The following is a 27,806-nucleotide window of genomic DNA, read 5'->3' on the forward strand; positions in this document are numbered from 1 at the left end:
ATGAACAGATACGACTTTAACCTTGTGGTTTCTCCCTTCAGTATGGCCCAACCCATCACAGGACACCCCGTACCTCACCCGAAGGTCCACACGGGTCACTCTTTCTCTCCATCACACCGTCCAGCTCCGAGCCCCGGCACCGGAGCCGATCCAAACAACACTGTACTTCTCCCTGCCCTTAGTCTCCGTAGACAGGTGCTAACCAATGGAAAACATCATGGAATACTGAGCTTTCCACAGTCATCACAGCATCCATCCCTATCATACACAGCACCTGCATCCAAACAATCGGTCCAATCCAGCTGCCCGGACAATGGTATGAAAGGTAAATATATGATCATTATGCATAACTGAAATGAATCAATGTATCTCTGTGATGAGATGTTCGAGCAGTACAAATATGTCATCTTACAGAAGTACAATAGGTTGAGAATTGCAATTACTTAAAATCCATCATGGTGTGAGATATTTATCATTTGACATTCAATAATGGGCTTGCAATGTAATGATAAACCTGTCTGCATAACAACATTTCTCTGATCATCTCGCCTCGTCCTCCTGCTGCTGGTTATACCTCACTTCACTTGCCGTCCAACAGCCTGACCACATCTATTCCACACAATCTTTCTCTCATATTTTTGATAATTAACCGAGCGGAAAGCTTGCGTCTAAATGAGCCATGGAACCAAAGTAGAGAGAGAAAACTCATTAGTATTTAACAGAGCAGAAACGGTTCCTTGTCTATACAGGTAACTCATGTTTGAGGACAAAAGCTACAGTGTTCTTTTTAGAAATGAGCTTTAAAACAGCAGTTTATCCTGATATGAAGATTCTGTCATCATCTCATTTCAGAATGACTTTCTGTATGTGAAACAACAGCAGATGACATCCATTAACTATAGATCAAACTCCAATAAAGCATTGACTCCATATGACTTACAGAGAAGACATTCAACACATGTATGCTGAACAGGCTGCTTTAAATTAATATTCAATTACTTATATTTTAGTCTTTTTCTTATATTAAACTATCAAATGACAAAGAATTACTTTTCAGAGCTTGACAAATGGACACTTATTGCATAAAGGACTGCCCGGTGGCCCTGGGCAAGCGTGAGAGACGTTCGGGCCAGTAAAAAGTATTGTCACTTGCCCGATCGGGCCAGTGCTTCACCCTCAGTCACTATAATACATTTTCATCTATGTATATTATTTAACATCTTGGAAGCAGACATTTACTTGGGTAAAACACGACAAAAGAAACAAAGCAATATTTTGCACAATTGCTGTCAGTTTACAGGTAAAGCAAAAAAGTTGGGAACCTTTTTTCATTGGAACATGTCTGTTGTATACAATTATATTTTACTTTTGAATTATTAAATATGTGACACTGACATTTTTTTATTGGGGCCAGTGAAAATTTTGGCAGGGCAAGTGAAAACCTGAACCACTGGCCCGAGCTTAAAGAGCACCATATTTTGTTGCAAAAAAAAAAAACTATGTTATTGTGTTTATTTGGTACAATACCATGTGTTTGCATGGTTTATAGTTATTTTAAAAACACATTATTTTCCATATACCACACATTATTGTTGCTCCTCTTTGTTACAAAACTCAACAGATCTGAAAAGCGATGTGTCCTCTGATTGGCCAGCTAATCTGTACATTGTGATTGGCCTGAACACCTTTGACGTCAGCCGGAAATGTGACGCTCCTTACTGTATTAGTAAGATTAGCTCACAAAGCAATACTGACCGTTAATATCATCTTTACCACCTTATCAATATGAGCCGAATCTGATCAGAAAAAATCAGATGACCAAGCTGATCGATCAACTTTACCAGCGCGGCTTGAGCAGAATGTAACAGATTGGTAAAGTAAGGATACTAAAACATTAAAACCATGTGTAATCGTTGAAATGACAAACAACAAGCGCTACTCTGCACTGCACAAAACTTAAGTTTGAATCATGGTTTAGTCTGTAGTAAAGTCTTTAAATATGAAAACATCGACTACTTACTGGTTGTGACTGAGTCAAAGCGGGCGGAGTTATGATAATATCAGTCATGTCCATGTCAACAGGCCGAGGAAGTAAACTGTTGCCTACAATCCGTGTGTTTGTTTTAGTCCAAGAAAAGAGATTTAAGTTGGAGACGATAACTTGTGTCATCGTTTACTTTGGGGTTTGTACCTTTTGGTTAACATGAACTAACACACACTTACACACCAAAAGAAATGTAAAATCGTGAATCGGATAATAGGTGTACAACAGTATACATTCATAAGGACTACAACCAAACAACAACAAAAAGTAATGTTTCTAGTAAGGCATGTTTGTTAAAACTAGTATTTCCTAATTTAACTAAGGCCTAGTCCTGGATTAAGCTAATCCCTGTTTGGTAAACCACCCCATAAACCTACAGTTTGTCTACAATACAACATTTATATCATGTAATATTTATAAACTTATCTTTTTTTGTTGAAATTTTTCTCAGTTTAATCCTTATAATGATAAAGTATTTAAAGTATAACATAAGGCTACCATTTAAAGCTTCCAGTCAATTAAGAAAGAAAAAAGTCTGTATAAATCCCTCATACAAGTCAATAACAAACAAAAATATTTAACATTTAATTTGAACAAAAGTAATCTTTAACTTTAGCTGTCATATATTGATCACAATCATCAGAGACCAAACAGTCAAAAGTAGTTTTAACAACCGGCATCTCTACAAATGTAAACTACAAGACATTTAGCATCTTTACGACTTAAAATGCACAAAATGTGTTTGTGTATAATCTATATGGGCCAGAAGAACAGACTGAATGTTGAACTGAAATAAAGAAGTAAGGGAGAGTTGTGTTGTTTTATTGTCTCTTTAAGTAAAAAAACTTTTTTACCCCATACCGACCAAACTACCTGCTGATTTCCATATCTGGATCAGATTCAACTTTTTGAACAATTGGCCCCAGGTTTCCAGGTTTTCCGCATTCCTCTTACAAATGAATATACACTTAACTGTTAAATATGAAACAGGAATAATCGTCACATCGCTGGGTGTAATTTGCAAGCATACGCTGTTGTCCTAATTCTAATCTGTATGAGGAAAGCAATAAAATGGATTTTCCACAAAGGTGGAGTTAGTCGTGCTGAGTATTCTGGACATGTAGCTGATCAGACCAATCATAATACTTTTTACCGTACAAGAAAGAAAAATAAGTATATCTGTGGGGCAGAACAGTCCTCTGATCAACTGGAAATGACTTTTGAAGAGGCACATAGGGTTTGATTATCAGATCTCTGCTGGAAATTGGTTTTGAGTCTTTTAGTAGCAGTTTTTCCTGCACTTTAATGGCTTAATTTTATTACAACATTCTCAAGTTAAGTATTATGTGACTGCAGGAGTGTTTGAATGTTTTTAGAAGAACTTGAAAGTCTGGTTTTATCACAGGGAATATAATATATAACACAGAAGATTCACTGACGCTTTCAAATGTCATGACGGCTTTCTCAGGTTATTTATCTTTGGGGTCGAGCAGAAAGATATTTGGAGCGTGTGGAGGTTCAAACCTGCAGGTGAGGAGCAGCGCTATGCTTCTTCAGGGTTCTCCATCTGTTCCACAAACATCAAATTACAGTTGTCCATCTCATGCTGTGGGCCTCGTCGTTCCATTCACAGATGCCCGGTAAATCCTCTGATCACTTTAAATCACACGGTCATAGTTCTTGTGAAATATTTTTAATCAGTCACCCTCCACAGTAGCACATTTGTGCCTTCACATATTCAACATGTGTCATTACACAATTTGTGTTGTAAGTAAACTCAGTTTTTATTGTCATCACAGGTCAGTGCTGTCCAGAGAGTCTTTAGCCTCGACCACACTCAGCATTGCCGAGACACAGTCCATACGCAGCAGTAAGTTGGATTGGCAGTACGGTTATCACGTTCTACCACCACTTGGGCTTCAGCCGCCATCCAATCAGATTTCAGAAGCAGTTGACCTGAACCCTGATTCAGGAAGTGTCACCCGTACCTCCAACCCCACCTCTCTACCGCCATATCTCTTCAAAGAAGATACCAGCAGTCCACGGCTCTCTGCTCGGTCAAAAAAGAGAGCTTTGTCCCTATCTCCTCTATCTGACGGCATCGACCTTAATTCAATCATTCGGACCTCTCCCACCTCGCTTGTGGCGTACATCATCGGTTCTCGAGCCTCTCCGGGGTCGCAGCCCACCCCTTCGCCTCTGCAGTCAGACGTATGCGGCCACCTGCTGGGCGTCAGAGGCAGCTGCATTCCTCTCCCGCACCCCGGCAAACACGTTTCTGTGAGTGACGCACTTGACCGCGAGAGTTTTCAGGTGAGACGCTTGAAGGAGGCGACCCTGGAAGATCAATTTACCAACCTGGTGGTGGAGCATCAACTTTTGCACAAACGGGAGATAAAAAATGCTGCATCTAACAACCCGTCAGCCGCAGTGCAGCCTCAGTTTGACTTGTTGCCCCAAGGTCCCCCACCACCCTATCACGCCCATCAACACGTGCGAAGGTCCTATGGTGAGCTACCAGGTCACACGGTGCCCTCAAATGACATCAGGGCTCTTCCTGTGACTCTCTGCCCCATGCTAGAGGAAGAGGAGGAGGAAGATTTTAGTGGAGGCCACTGCTGTTGCTGGATGGACTGTGGTGCCGTTTACAGCCACCAGGACGAGCTGGTCAAACACATTGAGAAGATCCACGTGGATCAGCGCAAGGGCGACGACTTCACCTGCTTCTGGGCCGGATGTCCACGGAAACACAAGCCTTTCAATGCTCGCTACAAACTCTTGATTCATATGAGAGTTCATTCAGGAGAGAAACCTAACAAGTGCTCGGTAAGTCTGGCATCTAATAATAGACCTGAAAGTCCACATATATTTAGTAAAGAGCTCCACTAGCGTAACCTTAACTCCAGGTGTCTGTTATGTCCCAGACCACAGACACCTGTGGGCCGGATCCGCACTGGAGCCGCTGACTTCGGCGCAGATCTGGTGCAGATCCGGCACAGAGACGTCTGCTGTGTGGGGTTAATCAAAAATATTTAATTTCTGAAAAATATAAATATTTCTCAGTTTAATATGCATATACAAGTTTACAAGGGTGACTTTACATTCACAACATTTTATATTATCCAAGTTATTCAGAGAACAAAATTAATTTATATACAAAATTAAACTCTTGTAATTCTGAGTTAACTGATTAGCATTAGGTAAGATTTAAACAATTACACAGAGCAGGTAAAGAAGTGGTAAATGCACCCTCCTGTGGTAACCATGGTAAATTTATCTGTTACAGCACACTGTAATTCTGCATAAGGAGACCCTGAGGTCTTTTTAAGCATCCTGTAGTAAACCCCATTAAAACATCAACAATAGCAACAGATCCTGTGCAGTTTGAGCTCCATTCATCAGTTAACTAGTATTTAATCTTGATAACTGACATGAGAGTTTGGCTAATTATGCAGATATTAAGAAAAGACACCGCAGCTTTCTGCCATACATTTGCAATCAACTGAACAGGTTGTTAAGCGGCTAGTAAAGTGTCAGAAATGTCTGCAAATAATATATGCTAGTTAATGCTATATGCTAGTTAGCTCCATATGCTAGTTAAAGGAGTAGTCCACTTTATAGATGGGGCCCATTGACATATATACTGTAGTATTTTTTTCCTACGATAAAAAGTCAATGGACCCCATCTTTAAAGTGGACTATTCCTATTCCTTTAATGCTATATGCTAGCGTTAAAGGAGTAGTCCACTTTATAGATGGGGCCCATTGACTTACCATAGTATTTTTTTCCTACTATAAAAAGTCAATGGACCCCATCTTTAAAGTGGACTACTCCTTTAAGGCTGAAGTTCTAATATTGACGATACAGTTACGTTTTGCAGGTCCATACTGAAAAAACACAAACTTACCACTCAGAAACATCCATTAACAATCTCCAAACAATTGATTATTCCTCAAAATCTGATACAGACTCAAACATAAGATCTGTTTACACACACACAGAGCTACTAAAGAAGAAACAGCCAATCAGAGCAGAGCTCAACATTATTATTCATGACCCTTTCAAATAAGGTAATAATAGATCATTTCATTATAAAGACAAATCCTAGGGTTGTAAATTATGGAAGAAAAATAATGACAAAAGTTTTTGAATTAAAATAGCCTGTTGAATTGTACTACCTGAAAAAAAATGCATTGTATTAACCGTACTTGAATTTTAATGCATTGTATTTTTATGTTTTTGAATTAAAACAGCCTGTTGAATTGTACTACCTGAAAAAAAATGCATTGTATTAACCGTGCTTGAATTTTAATGCATTGTATTTTTAGGTTTTGCATTTTTAAGGGCTGAAATTCAACATGCGTGTATATTTTCTGTATTAAAAATTCAATAGTCCACATTCACCTTTTAGATTTCACTTTAAAATATTCGGTCTGTTTAAAAATACAACGTAAAATATTCAGCAGGCAAGTTTCAGTCCATTTAAATTCGCGTCCAAAAATTCAAGTCCAAAAATTCAGTCGTACAGATTTCAACATTTAACATCCGGGAACTGCAGGAAAAGCAGTAGAGTACGGAGTATAATCTCATCTGCTGTTAATCGATCTGGCCAGCAGGTGGTGCACGTGTTCGCCAAAACTTTGTACATGTAAGATGATTTATCCACTGCAGTGATGAATGTTGGCTTTTATGTTCAGTTTTAGTAGAACAACTGTAATACACTCATACAGAGAGTGTATTGTTTGGTTATGTTATTGACAGGATACTAAACGGTTTTTAAATGCCATATAAATTAAATAGGGCCTTTCTGCCTGCTATTGGCTTCGTTTCTCAAAAGCTAAGTTGATTGTAGATTTTATTGGTGGCAATCTACCATCTTCTTATGCCTACGAGAAACGGACACGTTTTTGTAATTCGTCACCTCAGTTTATAAACCATACTCGGATTATTGAACTGTTCAAGTTACAAATGGTGCGCGCGGATTAATAAACCATACGCACAATTAAACAATCAGTGCTCTCAGATTTTCAATCCATATCCACAAATTCATAAACAATAAATAAAAAGTGCACACGCTTTCGCAATGGTTTTGCAAACTGAGTCCACTACCGCAGAGGTCCCCAACCACCGGGTCGTGGACAAGTTGCCACCGGTCGCAAGAACATCCTGAAAAAATGTGTATAATAGCTACGTTATAGTTTAATCAGGTGTTTTGTCCTTTACGAGCCGACTTCAAATAACATATCAATCCACTTCTATACAGGGCCGCGCTCTCTCTTTTTCTTTCTCTCTCTCTCTCCCTCTCTCTCTCTACCAGCGCATCGGCGATCACATTGCTGTCATTAGAGTTCAAGCATACAGTACTTCTAAAACACAATCGATCAAAGAATTGCAAAGGTATGACTTTATGAATAAAATGAAGACATTCATTTGATATCGCAAATGAAACTAATTGCAGGCAGGCGCGGGGCTATGGATTGACAGCTGGCCCGCCCAATCAGAAATGAAAAAAAAATAATACTCGGGACGTCGGGGGTAGCGATTTTGCGAGCCCTGCATAGGTTTGTTTTGTAGAAAGACTTTCTTTAAAGTGAATTTCGTTTTGTATAAATTGTATCTTAATATTAATCAATGTTTAATCAAACAATTGCCTCGATTTAATAAATAAGAAGCAAACCAAGAACGTCTGTGGTGTGGATTATAGTGAACCCACTATATTTCCGCAGCCTATTCTTTCTGCTTTTAATGCATTTCTTAAATGAATGTCTCAATTACACAGTAGGCTTATAGGTTGTTATGATATTTGTTGCTAAAAGCAATAGACTATATTGTATAAAGTGTAGCAATAAACATGGCGTGACTTAGTGCTGAGTTAGAGAGCTGGTAGGCTATCAAACAACATCACTGTGATCAGATGTTTCCTTTCTATTTTTTACCCCGCTGTCATATTTGTTGTGTGTTTATGTTATTGAGAGGAAAGCGCGCAGCACATATTTATAACGTATTGTTATTCAAAATACGTTTTCCACTTGCTTGCAAAAAAAGTTCTCAAAGTGATCATGGCTGAAAGCTGCTTGGGAATATTTTTTTCATTAGAACCATATAACGCAACATTCAACTTCTTTATAATAGTTTTTAAATAGTTATCAGGCTTACTTATAATTTTACTGTTTTTAACATAACATGCAATAGGTAAAATACACCATATGAAGTTGTATCCATGTCTAACTGTCCCGGGGCTATGGCGAATTCCTGTCGGGCTACAAAGATGTATCTGCGCCCTGCCCGTCGGAGGAAAAAATATTGTAATGGGTTTGCATTCTCTCAGATTTAGTTAGGTAATTATATTGTATGTAATTCGGTGTCATCTTGTTAGTTATTACTATCCCCACTAACAAGTGAAACTGTCAGGAAATGAAGTGAAAGCATAACTAAACCCATTATTCCTTTCGTGTTCACGTCTGAAATGCGCGCTCCTCGGCTCCGCTCTTTACGAGTACCCGCTTCTTATGGTCATCAAAAAGTATATTAAATGTTTATTTATTTGTCATTTCGTTTAACCTCAGAGTCAAACATTATTCTAGCAATTCCCTTTTTCTTTCTTTATTTAGTAAGTTAACTTAAATATGTGAGAACGAAAATATATTTTTAGTGATTTGTATGAAGAGAATATGATGTTAGAAGCTTTATTTTATAACACAAAATAGTGACTGCACACTCACTTGCAAAAATTATTTATTATAACCAACGTATCGGCAAATAGCCTTCGTCAAGGTATGTGTTCGCTCAGAGTGAAGCTTCATTTTAAGCATTTAGTAGCTTAATTTATTTAAACAGTTTTAATAGGCTATTTTAAAAAGTATTAGGTTTTTTGTGTTCATTTATATTTCTTGTCACTGTGTGCAGGTTCTTTTTTGTAGGCTATATGACAGCCCAATAATTTTTTTAACCAAAAAGGCTTAATTAATGTCATGTTGCATTACAATTTAAAGTATATCAATAATGTAAAAAATGTGACGTGCAGTTCGGGTGTTCTCACCAATACGCTTGTGATTCCTGAAGTTTTGACGAATTTTATAGACTTGTTATAGTTTCTTATTCAAAAGTGACACCCATAGATTCAGGTCCACCCGGACTTAATCCATGCCCACCCATATGTCACGTTCTGCATCCGCCACTGAAAGGGTGACTTCAGATGATGAAATGTAACCATTGATTTTTTTGGATGCTTTTAGTCACCAACAAAAATTCTCACAGACACAGTTACATTTGTGCTATTGTAGTTTGGACGTGTTTATTATTATTCTGTAATATGGAAAAAATATAAATAATAAAAAAAAATGTAGGGGTTGTCCTCGGTATTTGAAAAATCCTGGCTACGGCCTTAATGACAGCAATGTGATCGCCGATGCGCTGGTAGAGAGAGAGAGAGAGAGAGAGAGAGAGAGAGAGAGAGAGAGAGAGAGAGACAAAGAAAAAGAGTGAGCACGGCCCTGTATAGAAGTGGATTGATATGTTATTTGAAGTCGGCTCGTAAAGGACAAAACACCTGATTAAACTATAACGTAGCTATTATACACATTTTTTCAGGATGTTCTTGCGACCGGTGGCAACTTGTCCACGACCCGGTGGTTGGGGACCTCTGCGGTAGTGGACTCAGTTTGCAAAACCATTGCGAAAGCGTGTGCACTTTTTATTTATTGTTTATGAATTTGTGGATATGGATTGAAAATCTGAGAGCACTGATTGTTTAATTGTGCGTATGGTTTATTAATCCGCGCGCACCATTTGTAACTTGAACAGTTCAATAATCCGAGTATGGTTTATAAACTGAGGTGACGAATTACAAAAACGTGTCCGTTTCTCGTAGGCATAAGAAGATGGTAGATTGCCACCAATAAAATCTACAATCAACTTAGCTTTTGAGAAACGAAGCCAATAGCAGGCAGAAAGGCCCTATTTAATTTATATGGCATTTAAAAACCGTTTAGTATCCTGTCAATAACATAACCAAACAATACACTCTCTGTATGAGTGTATTACAGTTGTTCTACTAAAACTGAACATAAAAGCCAACATTCATCACTGCAGTGGATAAATCATCTTACATGTACAAAGTTTTGGCGAACACGTGCACCACCTGCTGGCCAGATCGATTAACAGCAGATGAGATTATACTCGGTACTCTACTGCTTTTCCTGCAGTTCCCGGATGTTAAATGTTGAAATCTGTACGACTGAATTTTTGGACTTGAATTTTTGGACGCGAATTTAAATGGACTGAAACTTGCCTGCTGAATATTTTACGTTGTATTTTTAAACAGACCGAATATTTTAAAGTGAAATCTAAAAGGTGAATGTGGACTATTGAATTTTTAATACAGAAAATATACACGCATGTTGAATTTCAGCCCTTAAAAATGCAAAACCTAAAAATACAATGCATTAAAATTCAAGCACGGTTAATACAATGCATTTTTTTTCAGGTAGTACAATTCAACAGGCTGTTTTAATTCAAAAACATAAAAATACAATGCATTAAAATTCAAGTACGGTTAATACAATGCATTTTTTTTCAGGTAGTACAATTCAACAGGCTATTTTAATTCAAAAACTTTTGTCATTATTTTTCTTCCATAGTAAATGGACATGTAAAACTGACTCTGGATCATTTTTGCACTTAATAAAGCCACAAACCTTCATCAAAGAACAATTGAATAGATTATTACAATGCATTCTTTGGCACCTTTAAAAGCATGCTAAAAACACAGTTTTGTTTATTTTCAGTTTTTAACACTGCTAAATTCCCTAGGTTTTTTATTTTACAGTTTTTATGTTTTTATATTACATTTCTAAAAAATCTTCATACAGTGTAGTACACAGAATTAATGTTCAGTCATATATTAGTTTAGTAAGATTTAAATAAGATATTACTGTAATATTACCGATGAAGTGTCATACAGGTCCATCTCATAGGTTTTTTTTTATATGATGTGTATGCAGGCGGTTAGTACAGTTTTAGCTCTCTTGTACCTTCTCATATGATCAATCATTAATCCCTCACACATACCTGTGGTCAACCTTCAGCGCTGTACTCTTACTCATTACCAAAATCCTCTCTTGTTGCCATGACACCAGGAACAGTTGGATGGTTTCTGACACGCGTAATGAAGAGCTAAAGAAAGAAAACAGTTAGAGATATTAAAAGTCTTTCCTGTGTAAACCACAGCTTTTGTTTATCAGAGCTCTGGCACGGCGTCTTTGAGGAGCATCTGAATGGAGTTGACGGTTAAACAGATACGTGACTGCAGTAATGACACAGATCTGATGTCCTATACAATCACAGGCAGGTCCTAGCATGCTCACTGACCTGTTTATATACAGTACACACACACATTCACGCTTTAAAAAAAAATATTTTTACATTTTGGGCAACACTTTATAATAATGGTCCATGAATCATGATGAACTAGTACATAAATTAATTCTTACTTAAATACGAATTAATGATGAGTTAAGGCTAATCATAAACTAATGAAGAGTCGTCATCTTTCACTACAACATGACTCATGATTCAACACATGAATTCATTGTTAATTAATACATTAACTAACAACTAAAAACATGTCATGTTGTACTTAATGATGACTATTAATTAGTTTATAACTAGTATTTGCATTAAATCAGCATAAGTTCATGCTGAAGTAAAAATACATTTATGTCTTGCGTTCACACCAGATGTGAATGAAGCGAATAAATCACGCTATTTCCGTGTAGTTGGACACTTGAAAATTTTGAGTTAACTCGATTCACTCGTGTGGAAATTCAGGTGGTGAATACGCTCAAGCTTGTAGTCTCAATATGTATAGCTCAAATTATGATTTTGTCCTCCATTGTTGTTTCGTATTTCTGCCTCCGCTCGCTACGCCGTAGTCAACACGTGGTTAACACAGCATTAATATCTGCCAAAGTTCGGATTTTTCTACTCATGCGTTACGCGCATCAAACATTTGTGCGAATGCCGCTGCAGGATGTCTTTGCATTAACTTAAAATGTAAATCCTTCTTGCTTACCCTTACGAAAATTAACCATGGTTTTACTACAGTTAAAACAAAAAAAAAACATGTTTGCTGTAGTAAAACCATGGTAACCACAAAAATTTTTGTTTGATCTGATAAAAACGCCACAGTACTTTTTGTAACATCGTGTATGAGAATGTGTACTTGTGGCCTGCATTTCTCTTAATCTGATATTTCATGGCATAAGGAATGATGGTCACGTGTGTGATCTGACAATAATTGTGGTGGTTTTTAACAGCTGTAATGTGGGAAACGATTGTAGCGTCTGACGCAAAGCCACACTAATCTCTCATTGTTAGTACTGATCTGTCTTTGTTCATGCAAAATGAGATCATAAGCTTTTACTGTTGAACAGATCCAACCTCAAACAATAGACAACTGTCACTTTTAAAGACATCAAATAGAGCGAGTTTGGTTTGTTTTGATCATATGAGAGATCCTACATCCTTCAGTTAATATTATCATTTTAATGGACCATTCAATTAAAATTGAAACATAAAGGCCCTTACATTCTGCATTAATCTCCGACAGTTCTCCAGCTTAAACAAACGATAATGAAAAAGTTGAAGTTGTCCTGGTGATGCCAAACCCTGGCAGGATGAAGCGTTACTCACGACACTGTTGGCACTCGCTGCGGCTGCCATTATGCAGCGACGTATGGCACTTTGCCACGATCTGTCAGGGACCGCTTGTGACATTGAGCAGCACATTGGAGCCACGTTGCTGTCTATTCAGGCCGCTGTCTCTCCGGGCAGCCGACAGGCTCTGAGCTTTATTAAATAAAGTCGGTCTGAAAGGTTCTGTAGTGCATAGGCACACCCGGACACCGCTGGACGTCTGGCACTGTCTGGTGCCGTGTCTGTTTTCCCAGCAGTCCTGATCAGAATGCTTATCGATCTGTGGCCTGGTGTGACTGCCATGAATAGTTAAGGTGTAGTTTAGATCCTTTTGGTGATTTCATGCTAATTTAGGTGCTAATTGAGTCCTGTCAGTGACCTGAGAGATTTGTGGTCCAGGAGAAATATTCTTAAACCAGGTTGTATCAAAGTACAGACGAGAAAACAATAGAAATGTTTTCATTATGTAAATGTTAAGCAAACTCTGATGAAAACAGGAAGTAGCAATTGTCTAATTTTCCATGTGGTTACGTATATCCGAGTAAAACAGCTTCTGAAATGAATTAAAGGTAGGGCTGGACTTGAATTCATCCATCGAGAATCGATTGGATCGTTGGAAGTTGGGTCATGTTGCTAAATGCTGATCGTATGCAATCTTTTCTATATATAAAGTTATGTATAGTGTGTGAAATCACAGAGCTAACATCAAATTTCTTCTTAATAATTGACAAGATTTGTCTCATTGGTGTCTGCAGCATAAGCGATCTTTAGAAAGAGAGACGTTTGTGTTTAAACCGTAATGTTTGGTTTAGCAAATGGCACTCATTAAGATTCATTGTCAGAATTCATTATCATTCAAGTTTTGTTTGTGATCTGTATTTATAAGTTGGAAATTCTGGAAAGATGACAACATGTGTGTGCGTGAAGTAACTGCAGAATGACAGCGGCTTTATTTCACTTCTTTAATCCCCATCCAGACACTCTACATCTCAAACAAACAGCGTCTAATAAGAGGACAAACCTTCACTACTCCAGAAAAACAAATGCCAAACTAAGGGAAGAATTCATCTGCTGAGACATCTGAGAATAAAATCATCCAGGAGTCAAATTACAAAAAATATGTGATAACGTCATGCAAGAGTCCATGAGTAAAAGAAAAATAAAAAAAATATATGTAATAACCTCACGCAAGAGTCCATGAGTAAAAAAAATTACAAAAAATATGTGATAACGCAAGTCCATCCTCTGTAAAAAGTTACTTCAATCACAACTAAGGTGAACATTTAAATTAAACAAACTTACATTTTTTAGTTGTTACCAAATGAATTAACTTTTATAGTTTATCCAACTTTTCTGTTCTCAAGAAAACAATAATAGTCTGTTTGCAACACAAACGTTCAGATCTATATTTAGTGTTTTAAATTTCATCACAGCAAGATCAACACAAACTTTGTGATTAAAATCTCACAGCTACACCTACATGCAGATATTGTTATGTGCCGCTGACTTTGTTAATAAACCAATAAAGGCTGACCTCACAACAGCCACAAATAAGCCTGTCACGATAGCTACTTTTAATAAGTCGGTTAATTGCCCAGAAATAATGGATATTATTGACATTTTAACACAATTACGTAACAGATTATATAATAACTAAAAATAACATAATAATGCATGTACACCATTTATTACAACAAAAAATATTCTACATAATAAAACACAAATAAATAATATGAAATTCAGCAATAATTATAATTATTAATTATTAATGTTATTAATAATAGCTAGTGTAGATCTAAACACTTGGTGTTATAGTTATGTTTCAGATGACTTTTAATTTGTTTTACTCTTTTTGTTACCCCTGTTTTTGAACAAAGTCGACATGTCAGCTAGTGTACGTTAATTTCCTCTCTTTACGTCTCATTCACGTTGGAGTTGCGGGTTGTAGCTTTGAAACCAATTCTAGTTGGATTTGTTATTTTTAAATTATGTGCATTCATCAGAAAAACATTATTTTTATCTATACAAACACACATGTAAACAACATGGCAATATATCGCCTCTGAAAAAAAAGAAATAACAGAGATATTTTTTATTAATCATGCGATAAGTCGATAAAGTCATTACCGCGACATGCCGAGCCATAGAAGGGAAATTGAGTCGAGCAAAATGGACAACTGACTTCAGCAAATTCCCCTTCTGTACTGAAAGGAATTTAAGTTATTTGTGATGTCATTTTTCAGAGGATTTATTAGATAATCATTTCTTTCTAACCCATATTTACCAGAATTAAATCAGGTCAGGAAGTTTGTTCACAATTCAGTGATTTCTGGTATTTTTGTCTTGGCATCAGAAAGGACAAAGATCACAAACTTGACATTCTTGCAGGGTGAAATCACAGTGATGTCATTTACATGTTCAAGATCTGGGCTCAGAAGTCTTGACACAATACTTGTAACATTTATGATGTTTTCGCGATCTTTTTTGCGATCGCTGGTGTCAATCCCACAGTCAAGCTCAAAAACACATCTCTTTCAGTCTGTCTTTGTGTCCCAGTCCCATACCCTCTTAAAAATGCTGGATTATTTTTAACCCAGTTTTGGGTCAATAAGGGAGTAGCCCAGCAGCCAGGTTAAAATTATCCCAGAAAATGTTTATATTTGACCCAACATTGGGGTAAAACAACCCAGCATGGGTTAAATTACAACCCAGGAGACTGGGCTTGTCCCTTTTTGATCCAATGCTGGGTTAATGCTGCGCTTATTGTCATGCACATATTTGTTTTTCCTACTATGGAAGTCAATGGTTACAATCAGCTGTATGCTGACCATAATGTATCAAAATATCTTCTTCATCATTTATCACAATAGGTCCATTTTTGGGTGACCTATACCTTTATAGATAGATATAGAGAGATGATTGGTCATTTAAGCAGCAAAACACTGACCCCAGCTGGTCGATCTGTGTCATGTTGTGTTTCTACAGTTTTGCATTTGGACATTAACTGATGATGAGAAGTGTCTAGACCTTTCTGATCATATGTTTATGTTGTTCTGGTTAGTTTGAAGGCTGTCAGAAGGCATTCTCTCGCCTGGAGAACCTTAAAATCCATCTCAGGAGCCACACAGGTGAGAAACCCTACGTGTGTCAACACCACGGCTGTCAGAAAGCCTTCAGCAACTCCAGCGATCGCGCCAAACACCAGCGAACGCACGTCGACACGGTGAGCAGACCCCAAAAACACTACAGTGTATTCACACTTTAACACTCCCACACAAGACACCTGCAAACAAGATGTAAAGAAAAGTGTGGTAACAGTTTGTGCCGCTCTACTTGTGTCTGCAGAAACCGTACGTCTGTCAGATCCAGGGCTGCATGAAACGTTACACGGACCCCAGCTCTCTGCGCAAACACGTCAAGTCTCACTCCTTAAAAGAGCAACAAGCCCGGAAAAAGGTAGCAAATATTTTTAGGTCAGATATCTGAGGAGCCAGCGTGTAATGGAAGAGATTTATCTAAAAACTCAGGCATTACGTTCCTTTAAACCTTTATAACATGCTTAATTTTCTCTTTCCTAACAGACTTTTTGACAGATTTCTATGATATATTTGTTTCAATGTTTCAAAGGAAGTGCATATTATATATATATATAGATTATTCAAAGCAAAAATTAAACAAGCATAATAAATACTCATATACAAATGAACATATAATCACAGTAATATATACATATAAACAACAAAATAAATCAGAGAAAAAGGGGAAAAAATTGTTTTATCCAGAGCTTGTCTCCTTGAAATAATCTAAAAAGGGAGAATTATTTTCTATCTGTGATGAGGATAAAATGGATCTCCTCATGATTAATGTTCATCAAACAGCCATATAAACAACCTAAAATAAAGATAATTTAAAGGGGTCATATCATGAAAATCTGACTTCATGTTTAAGTGCTATAAATGGGTCCCCAGTGCTTCTATCAACCTAGAAAATGTGAAAAAGATCACCACAGTAACTTAGTTTTGGTAAACCATTCTCTGCAAGTATGTTGAAAAAATAGGAAATTGAAATGTGGGTCTTATTATAATAATACCACCCCTTAATCTGCACTATTCAACCACTGCACTGCTATTTAGTGCAGAGAGAGAGAGAGAGAGAGAGAAAGGGAGAGAGAATCATTGACAGCACAATTGAGTTTCAATTTCAACAAACAACCATTATGGTGATCAGTGTTTGCTTTTCATCAGCTAATTTGCATTTTTAAGGACACACCCAAAAACGGCAAAAACTTTTTGCACACACCTTAAAAGTTACAATTTTAACATGTTATAATAAATTATCTGTTGGGTATTTTGAGCTAAAACTGTACTCTGGGGACACCAAAGTTTATTTTTATATCTTAAAAAGTCTTGTGAAATGTCCCCTTTAACATAAGTAAAAACGCTGCTACGCAAGAGTGCTAACAACAGTAAAATCAGTAATGGAGTATTTCTGTCAGCGCTCCTGTGACAGTAGGTGACAGTGCATCTAGGTTATGTCATGATCTTTTTTTAATCCATGCCCAGATTGTCCAAATGTCACCAAGCACCAATAGTCCATTTCAGCGCCAAAACAGCCAAATAATAGATGAAAAGGATTCCAAGCAGCGTATCATCAAACCGTCACAAAACAAATCCAAGAAATGTTACCACTGAGTATGAAAATTAAAAGCAGAAACAAACTACCATTGTTATAATCGAAGGAACTTGCAGGATGACACAGGAAAGTTAAAAAAGGCAAAAGTCTGTCATCAAACTGACTTTTTTCTTAGTCTGGCATACTTGCCGATTTATTGTTATGGAATTTGTTTTAAACTTGACGTTTTCCCGGAACTCGCTGTCAGCAGTCTGCCTTGATCCACAAACAACTAAAATAACACGACAACAGTGTATAAAACCATTACAATCACTATTTTTGTCTTCATCACGGCACCAAAATAATGAAATGTGTCCATAAGAACAATTTGTCATGATTTAATATAAGTAAAATAAAACAGTGGACAGTATGTACGTTCATCATTTGTGCTCTATAGACGGTTTCAGCAGTAACAACATAAACAAGCAGCTGTCGTGGTCCGCACGTAACTTCCGGTAAACTCCGCTAAGAATAAATAACAACAGAGTTCTTTAAATGTCGTTTATTTATATAACAAGCAAAAGAACAACACATAGATTATCTAGGAAACCAAAACATTTGTTATTTTCGACGAGGCATTTGTTCAAGAGATCAGTTAACAACTAGTCAAACCATAAAAAAAAAAAAAAGTAAAGTTCGGATCCAGACGTGTATCGCGTCAGCCCACGTGCGCCCGATGAAACTGTCTATATTGGGCTGTGTGTGAATAATCAGAAAATACAAACTGCATGTAAACAGGTGTGAAGAGGTTACTGTATCTCCAGCCATGTAAACATCTTCCATTAAGTTCTTAATCTGATTATTGGAAAAATGGCATTATTGGTGTACATGTAAACTTACTCATTGTCTTATATGTAAGAATACAGTTGTGCATTTGTGACACAGATTGTGTAACATTTTTCTAGAGAGGTGTTGATAACAATGTCTCTAAACTTTAGTGTTGTCAGCAGTGTTGTGTAGGAGCCGCGTTCATTAACACAAAGAAAAAATAAAGGTCACATCACCATAGATACAGATTTTTCTCTCAGAAAGATAAAAAAAAAATGTCTGTATCATATCAACCATCGCCATTGTTTAGACTCTATCTGTCCAGTTTGTACACATTCACTTCATTCTAACAAATGAATTACAATTAATATATTATTACTAGAGTCACTGAATATATCACACACCACTGCAGTGATATTTCAAGCTGTGATAGTAAACCATTTACGTATTGTATATTGAAAACAATTAAAGAATCAAGTATCCAGATCATTATCTCCCACTATTATTATCCACTTTGAAAGAAAATTACATCAAAAGCAACATTGATAAACGTTTATTGTATTGATAAACGTTTATTGTTTATGTACGGTTTATTATTAGCCGCTGTATTCTGCTTCTTATATTATCTATCGATTTTTCTGTGTTTTCCCCTACATCTATTCATGTAAAGCTGCTTTGAAACAATTAACAATTGTGAAAAGTGCTATATAAATAAAATTGAATTGAATAAATATAGTAAGGAATGTGTATATGAAGAAAATCAGTGCTCATTATACTGAAGACCAACAATGTGTTATCAAAATAAAAGCTTGTGAAGTAATGTTAACCAGCAACCAATCAGCTATATTTGAATCTTTTTGTAGCTGAGATGGAGCACAGATGTCAATCAGGATGGACTAAATGAATGTTTGACCGTTCAGCCACTGCAACACAACATCTCTTCACTGGACCTGATTGAGAGCAAACGTCGGTCCCCCATTGATGATCTCTACACTGGTATAAAATACTGACTCATGAGTTCAGTTTGTATATCTAGGTAGAATTGGGTCAATTAAAGAGGCCCTGTTATGTTGTGTTATATTGTGTATTTCCTGTAATACAATGTGTTTGCGTGGTTTATGGCTAAAAAAACATAATTTTCCAAATAATTGTCCTGCCTCCCTGAAACGCTTTGATTTTGTATAAAGCTCATTGTTCTGAAAAGCCTACAATCTCTGTGTTTGTTGTAGTCCAAGAAAAGAGATTTACGTTGGATACGATAACTTGCATCATCGTTTACTTTGAGATTTGTACCTTTTGCATATTGTTAACATGAACTAATACACTTATGCTGCGTTTACACCAGCCGCGGTAGAGGCGGCAAGCGCGGGTGATTTACATGTTAAGTCAATGCAAAGACACGATTAGGCAACCTGCGGCGCGGTGAGCATTGCCGCGTGTGGCGCGGTGAGCATTGCCGCGGGAAACACGCGAGTTGAAAAATCTGAACTTTGGTGAATTTCCGCGCCGTGTTAACCAATCAGGACCTTGCTGAAGTAGTGACGTGATTACAGGAAGCGAGCGGAGTCTCAGCAGAGTCACAGAAGCCCCTCCCATGACGCGGATTTCCGCGTGAATGTCTTGAATGACTAGAATTTCACGCGCGGCTTTCATGCGCGAATGAAGCGAGTAAACTCAAATGTTCAAGCGTCCAACTAGTGTAACGCAGCATTACACTTACAGACCAAAGGAAATGTAAAATCGTGAACCAGATAATAGGTGCTCTTTCATGATTATTTCCCTTTAGAATATCAAAGCCAATTTAACTTTGGCTTTTGGTCCAAGTTTTTTAGACAAAAAAGATGAATGATAAAAAATTATCACAGTTTTATTTTAGGAACAACAAACTCTGCTAGCTAGCTATATATCAGAAACAGTGTATAGAAATGTGTATTATAATATATAGTAATTATTATCTGTTGTGTGTTCTTGTGATGTATAAGGTGTCATTGCACTAAATCTGCCCAGCCAAACCATCTCCCTGCACAGTCCAATGAAGATCACAGATGATCACCACAACCATCCTAGTGTCCAACTGCCTCCCTTACCACAGAGTAACAACAGGTACTGGATAAATCACAACACATTTCACTACTGTAGTGACTCTGGACCACAAACTAGTCATAGTAGCAGGGGTATATTGGTAGCAATAGCCAACAATATATTGTATGGGTCAAAATTATCAAAATTTCTTTCATGACAAAAATCTTTAGAATATTAAGTAAAGATCATGTTTCATTTATAATTATTCGTTACAATTCGTTATTTGGCACTTTACATACGAAAGGGAGATTCTTCTCAACCACCACCAACATCCACCTGGACAACATCCACCTGGATGATGTGACGGCAGCCATATTGCACCAGAACACCCACATCACACACCAGCTTATTAGTGGAGAGGAGACAGAGTGATATCGCCAATTAGTATATGAGGAGATGATTAGTAGGCCAATGCACCCCCCCCCTCTTTTTTTGAAAGACATCATGGGATTTTTAATGACCACAAAGAATCAGCACCTCAGTTTAACGTCTCATCCGAAGGACAGTGCTTTTTGACAGTATAGTGTCCCCATCACTATACTGTCACTACACAGACCTCTCACTAACACCTCTACCAGCAGCAACCTGGTTTTCTAGGGAAGTCTCCATCCAAGTAATGGCCAGGCTCAAGCCTACTTTAGTGGGCAAGCTGTTTGGGCTACTGGGTGATATGGCTGCTAGCTTATCATCATGCTCCATGAAGACATTTTGTTAATTTCCTACCATAAATATAACTGGATGCAGTTGCTAAGGACATAATTTGGACAACTTTAAAGACGATTTTCTCAATTTATTTTTTTCTACCCTCAAATGCCAGATTTTCAAATAGTTATCTTAACCAAATATTGTCCTATCCAAATAAACCATACAGAAAACAGAAAGCTTATTAATTCTTAACTTTCAGATGATTTCATAAAATCGACCCTTATGTTTTGTGGTCCAGGGTCACATATAGGGGAGAACTGGGGTGAAAGTAACAAAGTAATTTTCTCAGAGCCCTCACTACATCTGCATTCCAAACTGTGACAGCATCTTTAGCACGCAACCCTTGACAGAGCTGATAAATATCACGTTATTTTGTCATCGTTTTGCGTGTGTAGGTCCAGAAAGCCGTTTTCAACCATGATAAGTAAATTCCTAAAGCATTGATTTTTCTTATAACGCATTGTGTTTCTGGTTTCATGTGTTACAGTACTGATCAATCTATAGGTCTAACACATCCTTAAGTTTGACTTCTCAGAGTTTTTTTAAAATAAAAGTAAATCAGGTCTAAATGTCAAGAGTTCCTGTCGGGACGAAAAGTAACACTTGTTACTTTTGTCCTGCTGCTAATACTGTTGCATTATGTTGAACATTTTATGCTAATTTGATTTAATTAAGTGTTCGTACTGTTGAATTTTTTTTTTATTCTCAACAACTCAAGTTTGAACTGTCAGGTTTTGAAACATTTGATGAACTGAAATTTTAAATTAAAGGTGCAGTATGTTACTTTTAGAAAGATCTAATTACAGAAATGCAATATAATATACAGAACTATATCAACAGTGGTGTATAAAGACCTCACATAATGATCTATTATGTGTTTATTACATCATACTTAGCCATTTTTATCTGAGTACACTGTGGGTCCCCTTACATTTGCGCCGCCATGTTTCTACCGTAGCCCTAAAAGGACAAACTGCTCCTCAGAGCGTGTTTTGTCACTACTGTATTTTGTCTTAGATGACATGTTTGTCCTATGGCTGCTACCGTAGCTTGTCTGTGCGTTTCGGTGAAGGGTAGACTGAGCAATCTTACAGCTAGATGTTGCTTAAATCTACACACTGCACCTTTAAATTGTAATTTCATTATTTTTTGACAGGGTTGAATGCGCTACTTATGTTCAAAGTGAAATTATACTGAAGTCGTTTTACATTTGATCAAAAATCCACCTGGTATTGATCGACCACACTTGTGAGGTCAAAAATATATCTCTGTCTAAAACATTATCTTTAAAAATGTCATTGGTACTTTCGCCCCTGCTCTCTATATGGGGAACTTGAATGTATTTTTAGGAGAACAGTAACTACACTGCATTCTCTCACAACCATTATTATAAATGAGTGCATGTGAAAGTGTTGTTTGGTCTTTGAGATCCTGAACTGCAGAATTTCCCTGCTGGGCTTAAATCTGTCAGCCAGTTCACTTGATGATTGTAGGTATTAAAAAGGAGAAAAGACGCTTGTTCATGCATCTATGATTGGAGAAAATAAAAGTACATTTGTGTTCACTCAGAGAGCAGAGCAGGTTAGCTGCTACATGAAATTGGCAACAGGTCTATACGCTAGTGTCTCTCACAGTCTATTCAATCCTGATGAATTGAGTCTAATAATCCAGTGAATGCTGTATTTTTTTCTAGTACTACATTTTGGTTAAGCCTCAGTGAAGTAAACTGCCATAGAAAGTCTCGTTTACATTCATTTTGAGTTCCATTGGCCGATTTAAAAGCCTTTATTTCTCTGATCTGCGACAAATGCGTTCTTGTGCATCGGTTGTCATGGCTTTACGGTTGCAAGCTCATAGTTGCAATAATCAAATAAAGCACAGATTCACTGTGTTTGTGTGTGACACACATCTACTGTGGCAAAAGTGTTTGGTACGTTGATTTTTTTTGGATGGTCGGCTCATAGACACTCATTCCTTCACTTCAAAGCCACAGAGAGGAACGTTTTTTTGCCTTTCTGGTAGCAGATGCGCATGGCTTCTCGCCGCTCGCAATTGTTCAAGCACCAGCAGTAGGCATGCCATGCGCCGCAGGATTCAAGGAAGACAATTGTGATGAAGACCTGTTTTGCCTCATTGGTCTCGAGTGCATTAGCCGATGCTATAGCCACCAACCCAAGCGGATCAGGAATTCAATAAGTGAATCATAAAATCTGTGAAATACTGCCTAAGACCAATCTAGTGGAATTGCTGTAATTACCTCCGTTTGTGGTAAATCAGTTGAGAAAAACCTTCCTTGTTCTAGTGCATTCTGATGAACATATTATATTAAATAAAAATAAACTCTTAGTTTTACTGTAGTGTTGCATACTCAATTATATTAGTCAGGATATTGTATAATGTCTTTATATGACAGGTGGCTGAGAGAAGATTAGAAAACAAACAATTTATAAAAATGTGCACTTACTAATCATACACAATAAAGGAAGTCGCACACCGGGAGATAAGCGTTGCATCGCGTGTAGGACAACTCGCAGGTATCGCACACCCGACGTGCACATTAAATAGCGCAAGCTTAGTCAGACAAAGTCTACTTGCAGATGCACAATATGGGTTAGCAGCCTATGCTAATCGTTTATTATTCTTTTTAATGTTAAACTATGTAAGTGGCGTGGCAGGGATTTGAGTAGAGTTTAGAGTCACAGCCAACAGCCGCCGCCATGTGAGTAAATTCATAGAAAATAATTTTTTTGTTAAATCCGACTTCTTGTGCTATAATTGGGTTCCTAGTGCTTCTATCAACCTAGAAAATGTGAAGTAACTTTATAAACCATTCTTTGCAAGCATGTGAAAAAATAGTTCATAGAAATTTGGCTCCCCTTGTGATGTCAGAAGGGGATCTTATTACAATAATACCGCCCCTTAATCTGCACTGTCCAACCATGGCACTGCCACTGCAGTGCAGAGAGAGAGAGAGAGAGAGAGAGAGAGAGAGAGAGAGAGAATAATTGATAGCACAATTAAGTTTCAATTTCAACAGACCACCATTATGGTGATCAGTATTTGCATTATCAGCTCATTTGCATTTAAAAGGACACACACAAAAACTTTTTGAAAAAAAAAATTTCTGTTGATGTTAACAACATGTCTTCTCTCAGGTTTAGGGGTCCTGTGTTACATCAGATGAACCCCGTCCCACCTCCAGTGTTGCCCCCTTCAGCTCCTTACCACACAATGACCCAAAACACTGGCAAACTTCCCAGATACTCCAACCATCCCAGAACACAACATCCACCTCTACAGGAGAGTATGTGCTGGTTGTCTTTCATATCATTATCTAATATTTTCATGTATTGGTAGGGATATATAATGTACAGATGTGAAAAACTTATCAAAATCCACTAGAAAATGACTAGAACAGCCTAAAATCCTAACAGACATGATGTGTGTGTGTTTCAGTCTGTGCGTTTACATGGACACCTTTTGGCTAAATCCTATCATAGCGTTTACATGAACACTTAATAATGTGATCGGATTGATGTGCGTGTTTATGGCTGTGTCCCAATTCAAAGGCTGCGACCTTCTAGGGACGTATTTTAAGACCGATTGCGTCACAGCAGCGCGACTTGAGGCTAGTAAGGCCGTCCCAATTCAAAGGATGCTTAGAATGATGCCTCAAAATGCGTCCTTATTTCTCCGCGCTGTTAAAGGTGTAGCGGAGGATTTTCCTTCTCCACTTTAAAAAAAATGCAATTGCACAACACTCCTGATTGACAACTAGAAGGACCAATAGTCTTGATGATCCACCCGGAAAAAGAAAATCCTCTACAATACCTATAAGGATAGATAGTTAAGGATAGTTAAGGCGCTGTTCTCTTCGCGGACTTTTGAGGCTGCCACCTTGAAAGACAGAGTGCTCGCCCTTTTAAGGTTACATGCTTAGAAGGTCGCAGCACTTGAATTGGGACACAGCCTATATGGCACAAGCTTTAAATCAGATTTGATCATTTGACATGCGCACAAATGTAGTTTCACGCTGTCAAGATACGCATACAAGCCATCCTCCTAAAATCGCTGTGCGTCTGTTTCAGGTCATAATTAATAAACAACGTGCACACAGAGCTTTGAGCCACACTGATTACCAAGCAGCAACAAAAACACTCATTCACGTGTGTCCAAAAAGTGTCTTTGACTTCACGCGGTCCTGCAGAGACCGTCCGAACACACATTTGTAAATCATAGAATAAATCATGGACTGACCAGACAAAGCTGTCTCGTATCACTTTACAGACGATTAGGAAAATTTAAGAATCACAAGACAGTCACTTGATGTGACTTCCTTCAACAACATAAGCTTGCATTCTTTGCGTCTTATGTCATTAAGCCAAATCTAAGTCATTGCACATGCACATATGCTCCACACTCCAGTCCAGTAGGTTGCAGAAATGCACCTTTAAGTGGGTTTGCCAACCGCCATTAAAAAAGAAAAATTTTAGCTAGTAATTTGATGCTAAAGAAATGGGGCGTGTCGTTATGATTGCCTGTGATTGACAGCTTCTTTGAGCAAACTCTCAGAGCTTCGAGGGAGGATTGAAGATATAACTATTAATTTTCAATTTCTTATTTAAGCAAGCCAGTCAAATGAGACATGTAAGAGGCGTGGTTGATTTGGGCCCCGTGAACCAGTCTATGGTCTGTCTATGTGTGTGCATGCGTGTGTCTGTGCATGTGTGTGTGTTATGCAGCAGTAGATCAATGCATATGTGCAGTAATCTGATGCCACATGCATATTGAAGAACTGACTGTGACCAAAGAACAAACCCATCATCACTTAATGATTCACACACATGATTCTTTCACTCTTGGATCAACAGATGGCAGCCTGTCAGACAGAGTCAAAAATAGATCCATCTAATACACTTCTAATGTCATTATACAGATTATATAAAGTTCAGGCTCAGATTACACTCTTGGGAAATACAGTATCAGTGTAAACATTAAATTGATGCTTCCTGAAATTTGAGCACATATATCTGACAGAAAGCCAAATGGATTCATATAAAAAGTGTTCAGTCTTGTTTTTTAGCATTTTGTTCATCTATTGATGTGAAGAGTCTAATATATACAGTGTTGCTTATATATTAATATAGGTTTCTCTGGTGATGCCCAGACCATGTTAGATACATACAGTGACTTACCGCTGGTCATGCAGATGTCTGAGGATAATCTGGGCTTCTCTGAAGCATCTCAGCAAGATCTTCACCTGGTCCACAAAGCTCTGTCAGGCATCACTGGTAAAACACAAACAAATCCCTAAAGTCAGCATGTTACCTGCTTTACTAGTCTCACACAGAACGCTTTCTGTTTCTGTTTGTGACAGCCATGTTCGATTGCCAGGCTGGACCTGAAGACTTTCTAGGAGACCAGGTGCCATCGGTGTCTGAAGACAATTATCTTCACATCAATGCTATGGACAGAAGCCCAAGCCAGATCTCATGTGTTTATACTGAAGGCTGAATGTATATCTCATTCACCCAAACATTTAATGTCAACTTCAATTGTTTAAATCACAGAAGTATCTTCAGGAATAACGTTCCTCTGGGAGGGATAATCTTGTATGAATGAATAATGTTAGTTCCATTCACATCCGTGTCCTAAAGAAGAACCACGTAGGGCTGCAAAAGATTAATCACGATTAATCGCATACAAAATAAAAGTTTGTGTTTGCATAATGTATTTGTGTGTGTGTAATTATGTATATATACACACACACACACACACACGTAAATATTTCTTAAATACATGCATGTGTGTGTATTTATATATACAAAATATAATTACACACACAAAAACAAACTTTTATTTTGTATGCGATTAATCTTTTGACAGCCCTATAACCACGTGTGTCGTTCATTACATTAACTACAGACATCATCCACTAACAGTTAACAGACATGAAGTGTTACAATTCCTTGTGCCAAACATTTTAATGAAAAAAAGTGTTGTAATATTTTTTCTAATTGTGTAGTTAATATTATTACATTCTGACGTTTTCAAATGTGACTTACAGGAAGTGTAAAAATGTCTTGTAGGGGCACTGTACATTAAAGAAACTTCAAAATCTGGCTTTATAAATCTGTCAGAGATTGAAGACATGCTGATATAATGTAAATATGTAAACTATGTTTGTACATTTTTATTTGCTATATAAATGACCAGATTAACAATGAGATCAGTATATATTGGATAATTTGTTTTAATTCTGTGCATTGTTTCAATAAATCAGACCAAACTGCAGTCAACTCCAGTACTAATACTTTACACCAGTGCTTCTCAAACTGGAGGGGCCCCGAGATGATGTCAGGGAGGCCCCAGTTTTATAAAAATAGTGTTGGGCAAAGATTAATTGCATTCAAAATAAAAGTGCATTTTTGCATAATATATTTGTGTACTGTGAGTAATTATTATGTATAATATGTATGTGTTATCTATATATATATATATATATATATATATATATGTATACACAGTACAGGCCAAAAGTTTGGACACACTTGACTAAAATGTTAACTATGATCTTAAAAATCATTTAAGCTGAAGGTGTACGGTTAAATGCTTAAAATTACTTTTGTAGACAAAATTATTAGAAAACTAAAATTTTATTTTAAAATATTATTTTTGAAATAGATGACTTATACTGAATATTGAAGAAAAAGCAGCCAATAAGAGCCCAGATTAAATATGAACTCCTTCTATACTCTTTAAAATTCAAATTGAAAATTAAAGAAGCTTCTTAAAAAAAAGACACGCATACAGTTCAACAATTTCTAGGCAAAGGGTGAC

At 37.2% G+C, this 27,806-nt stretch overlaps 1 protein-coding gene across 1 annotated transcript; it reads left to right on the plus strand.

Moving 5' to 3' along the window:
- On the plus strand, positions 1–26,480 carry glis3 (GLIS family zinc finger 3). Its single transcript, XM_065265631.2, has 10 exons — positions 1–325; positions 3,513–3,684; positions 3,844–4,870; positions 15,802–15,963; positions 16,086–16,196; positions 19,043–19,175; positions 20,162–20,282; positions 24,122–24,270; positions 26,114–26,257; positions 26,344–26,480. The coding sequence occupies exons 1-10, from the start codon at positions 1–3 to the stop codon at positions 26,478–26,480; spliced, it is 2,481 nt and encodes an 826-aa protein (XP_065121703.2).
- Positions 26,481–27,806: the final 1,326 nt, after the last annotated feature.

Source organism: Paramisgurnus dabryanus, chromosome 10 (assembly GCF_030506205.2).
Source record: "Paramisgurnus dabryanus chromosome 10, PD_genome_1.1, whole genome shotgun sequence".
In the NCBI taxonomy this organism is placed as follows: Eukaryota; Metazoa; Chordata; class Actinopteri; order Cypriniformes; family Cobitidae; genus Paramisgurnus; species Paramisgurnus dabryanus.

Coding starts and splice junctions, on each gene's coding strand:
- glis3 (XM_065265631.2), top strand. CDS start 1: ATGAACAGATACGACTTTAACCTTGTGGTTTCTCCCTTCAGTATGGCC. Junction 15,964..16,085: donor AGCGAACGCACGTCGACACG/GTGAGCAGACCC, acceptor TTGTGTCTGCAG/AAACCGTACGTCTGTCAGAT. Junction 20,283..24,121: donor TTACCACAGAGTAACAACAG/GTACTGGATAAA, acceptor GTCTTCTCTCAG/GTTTAGGGGTCCTGTGTTAC.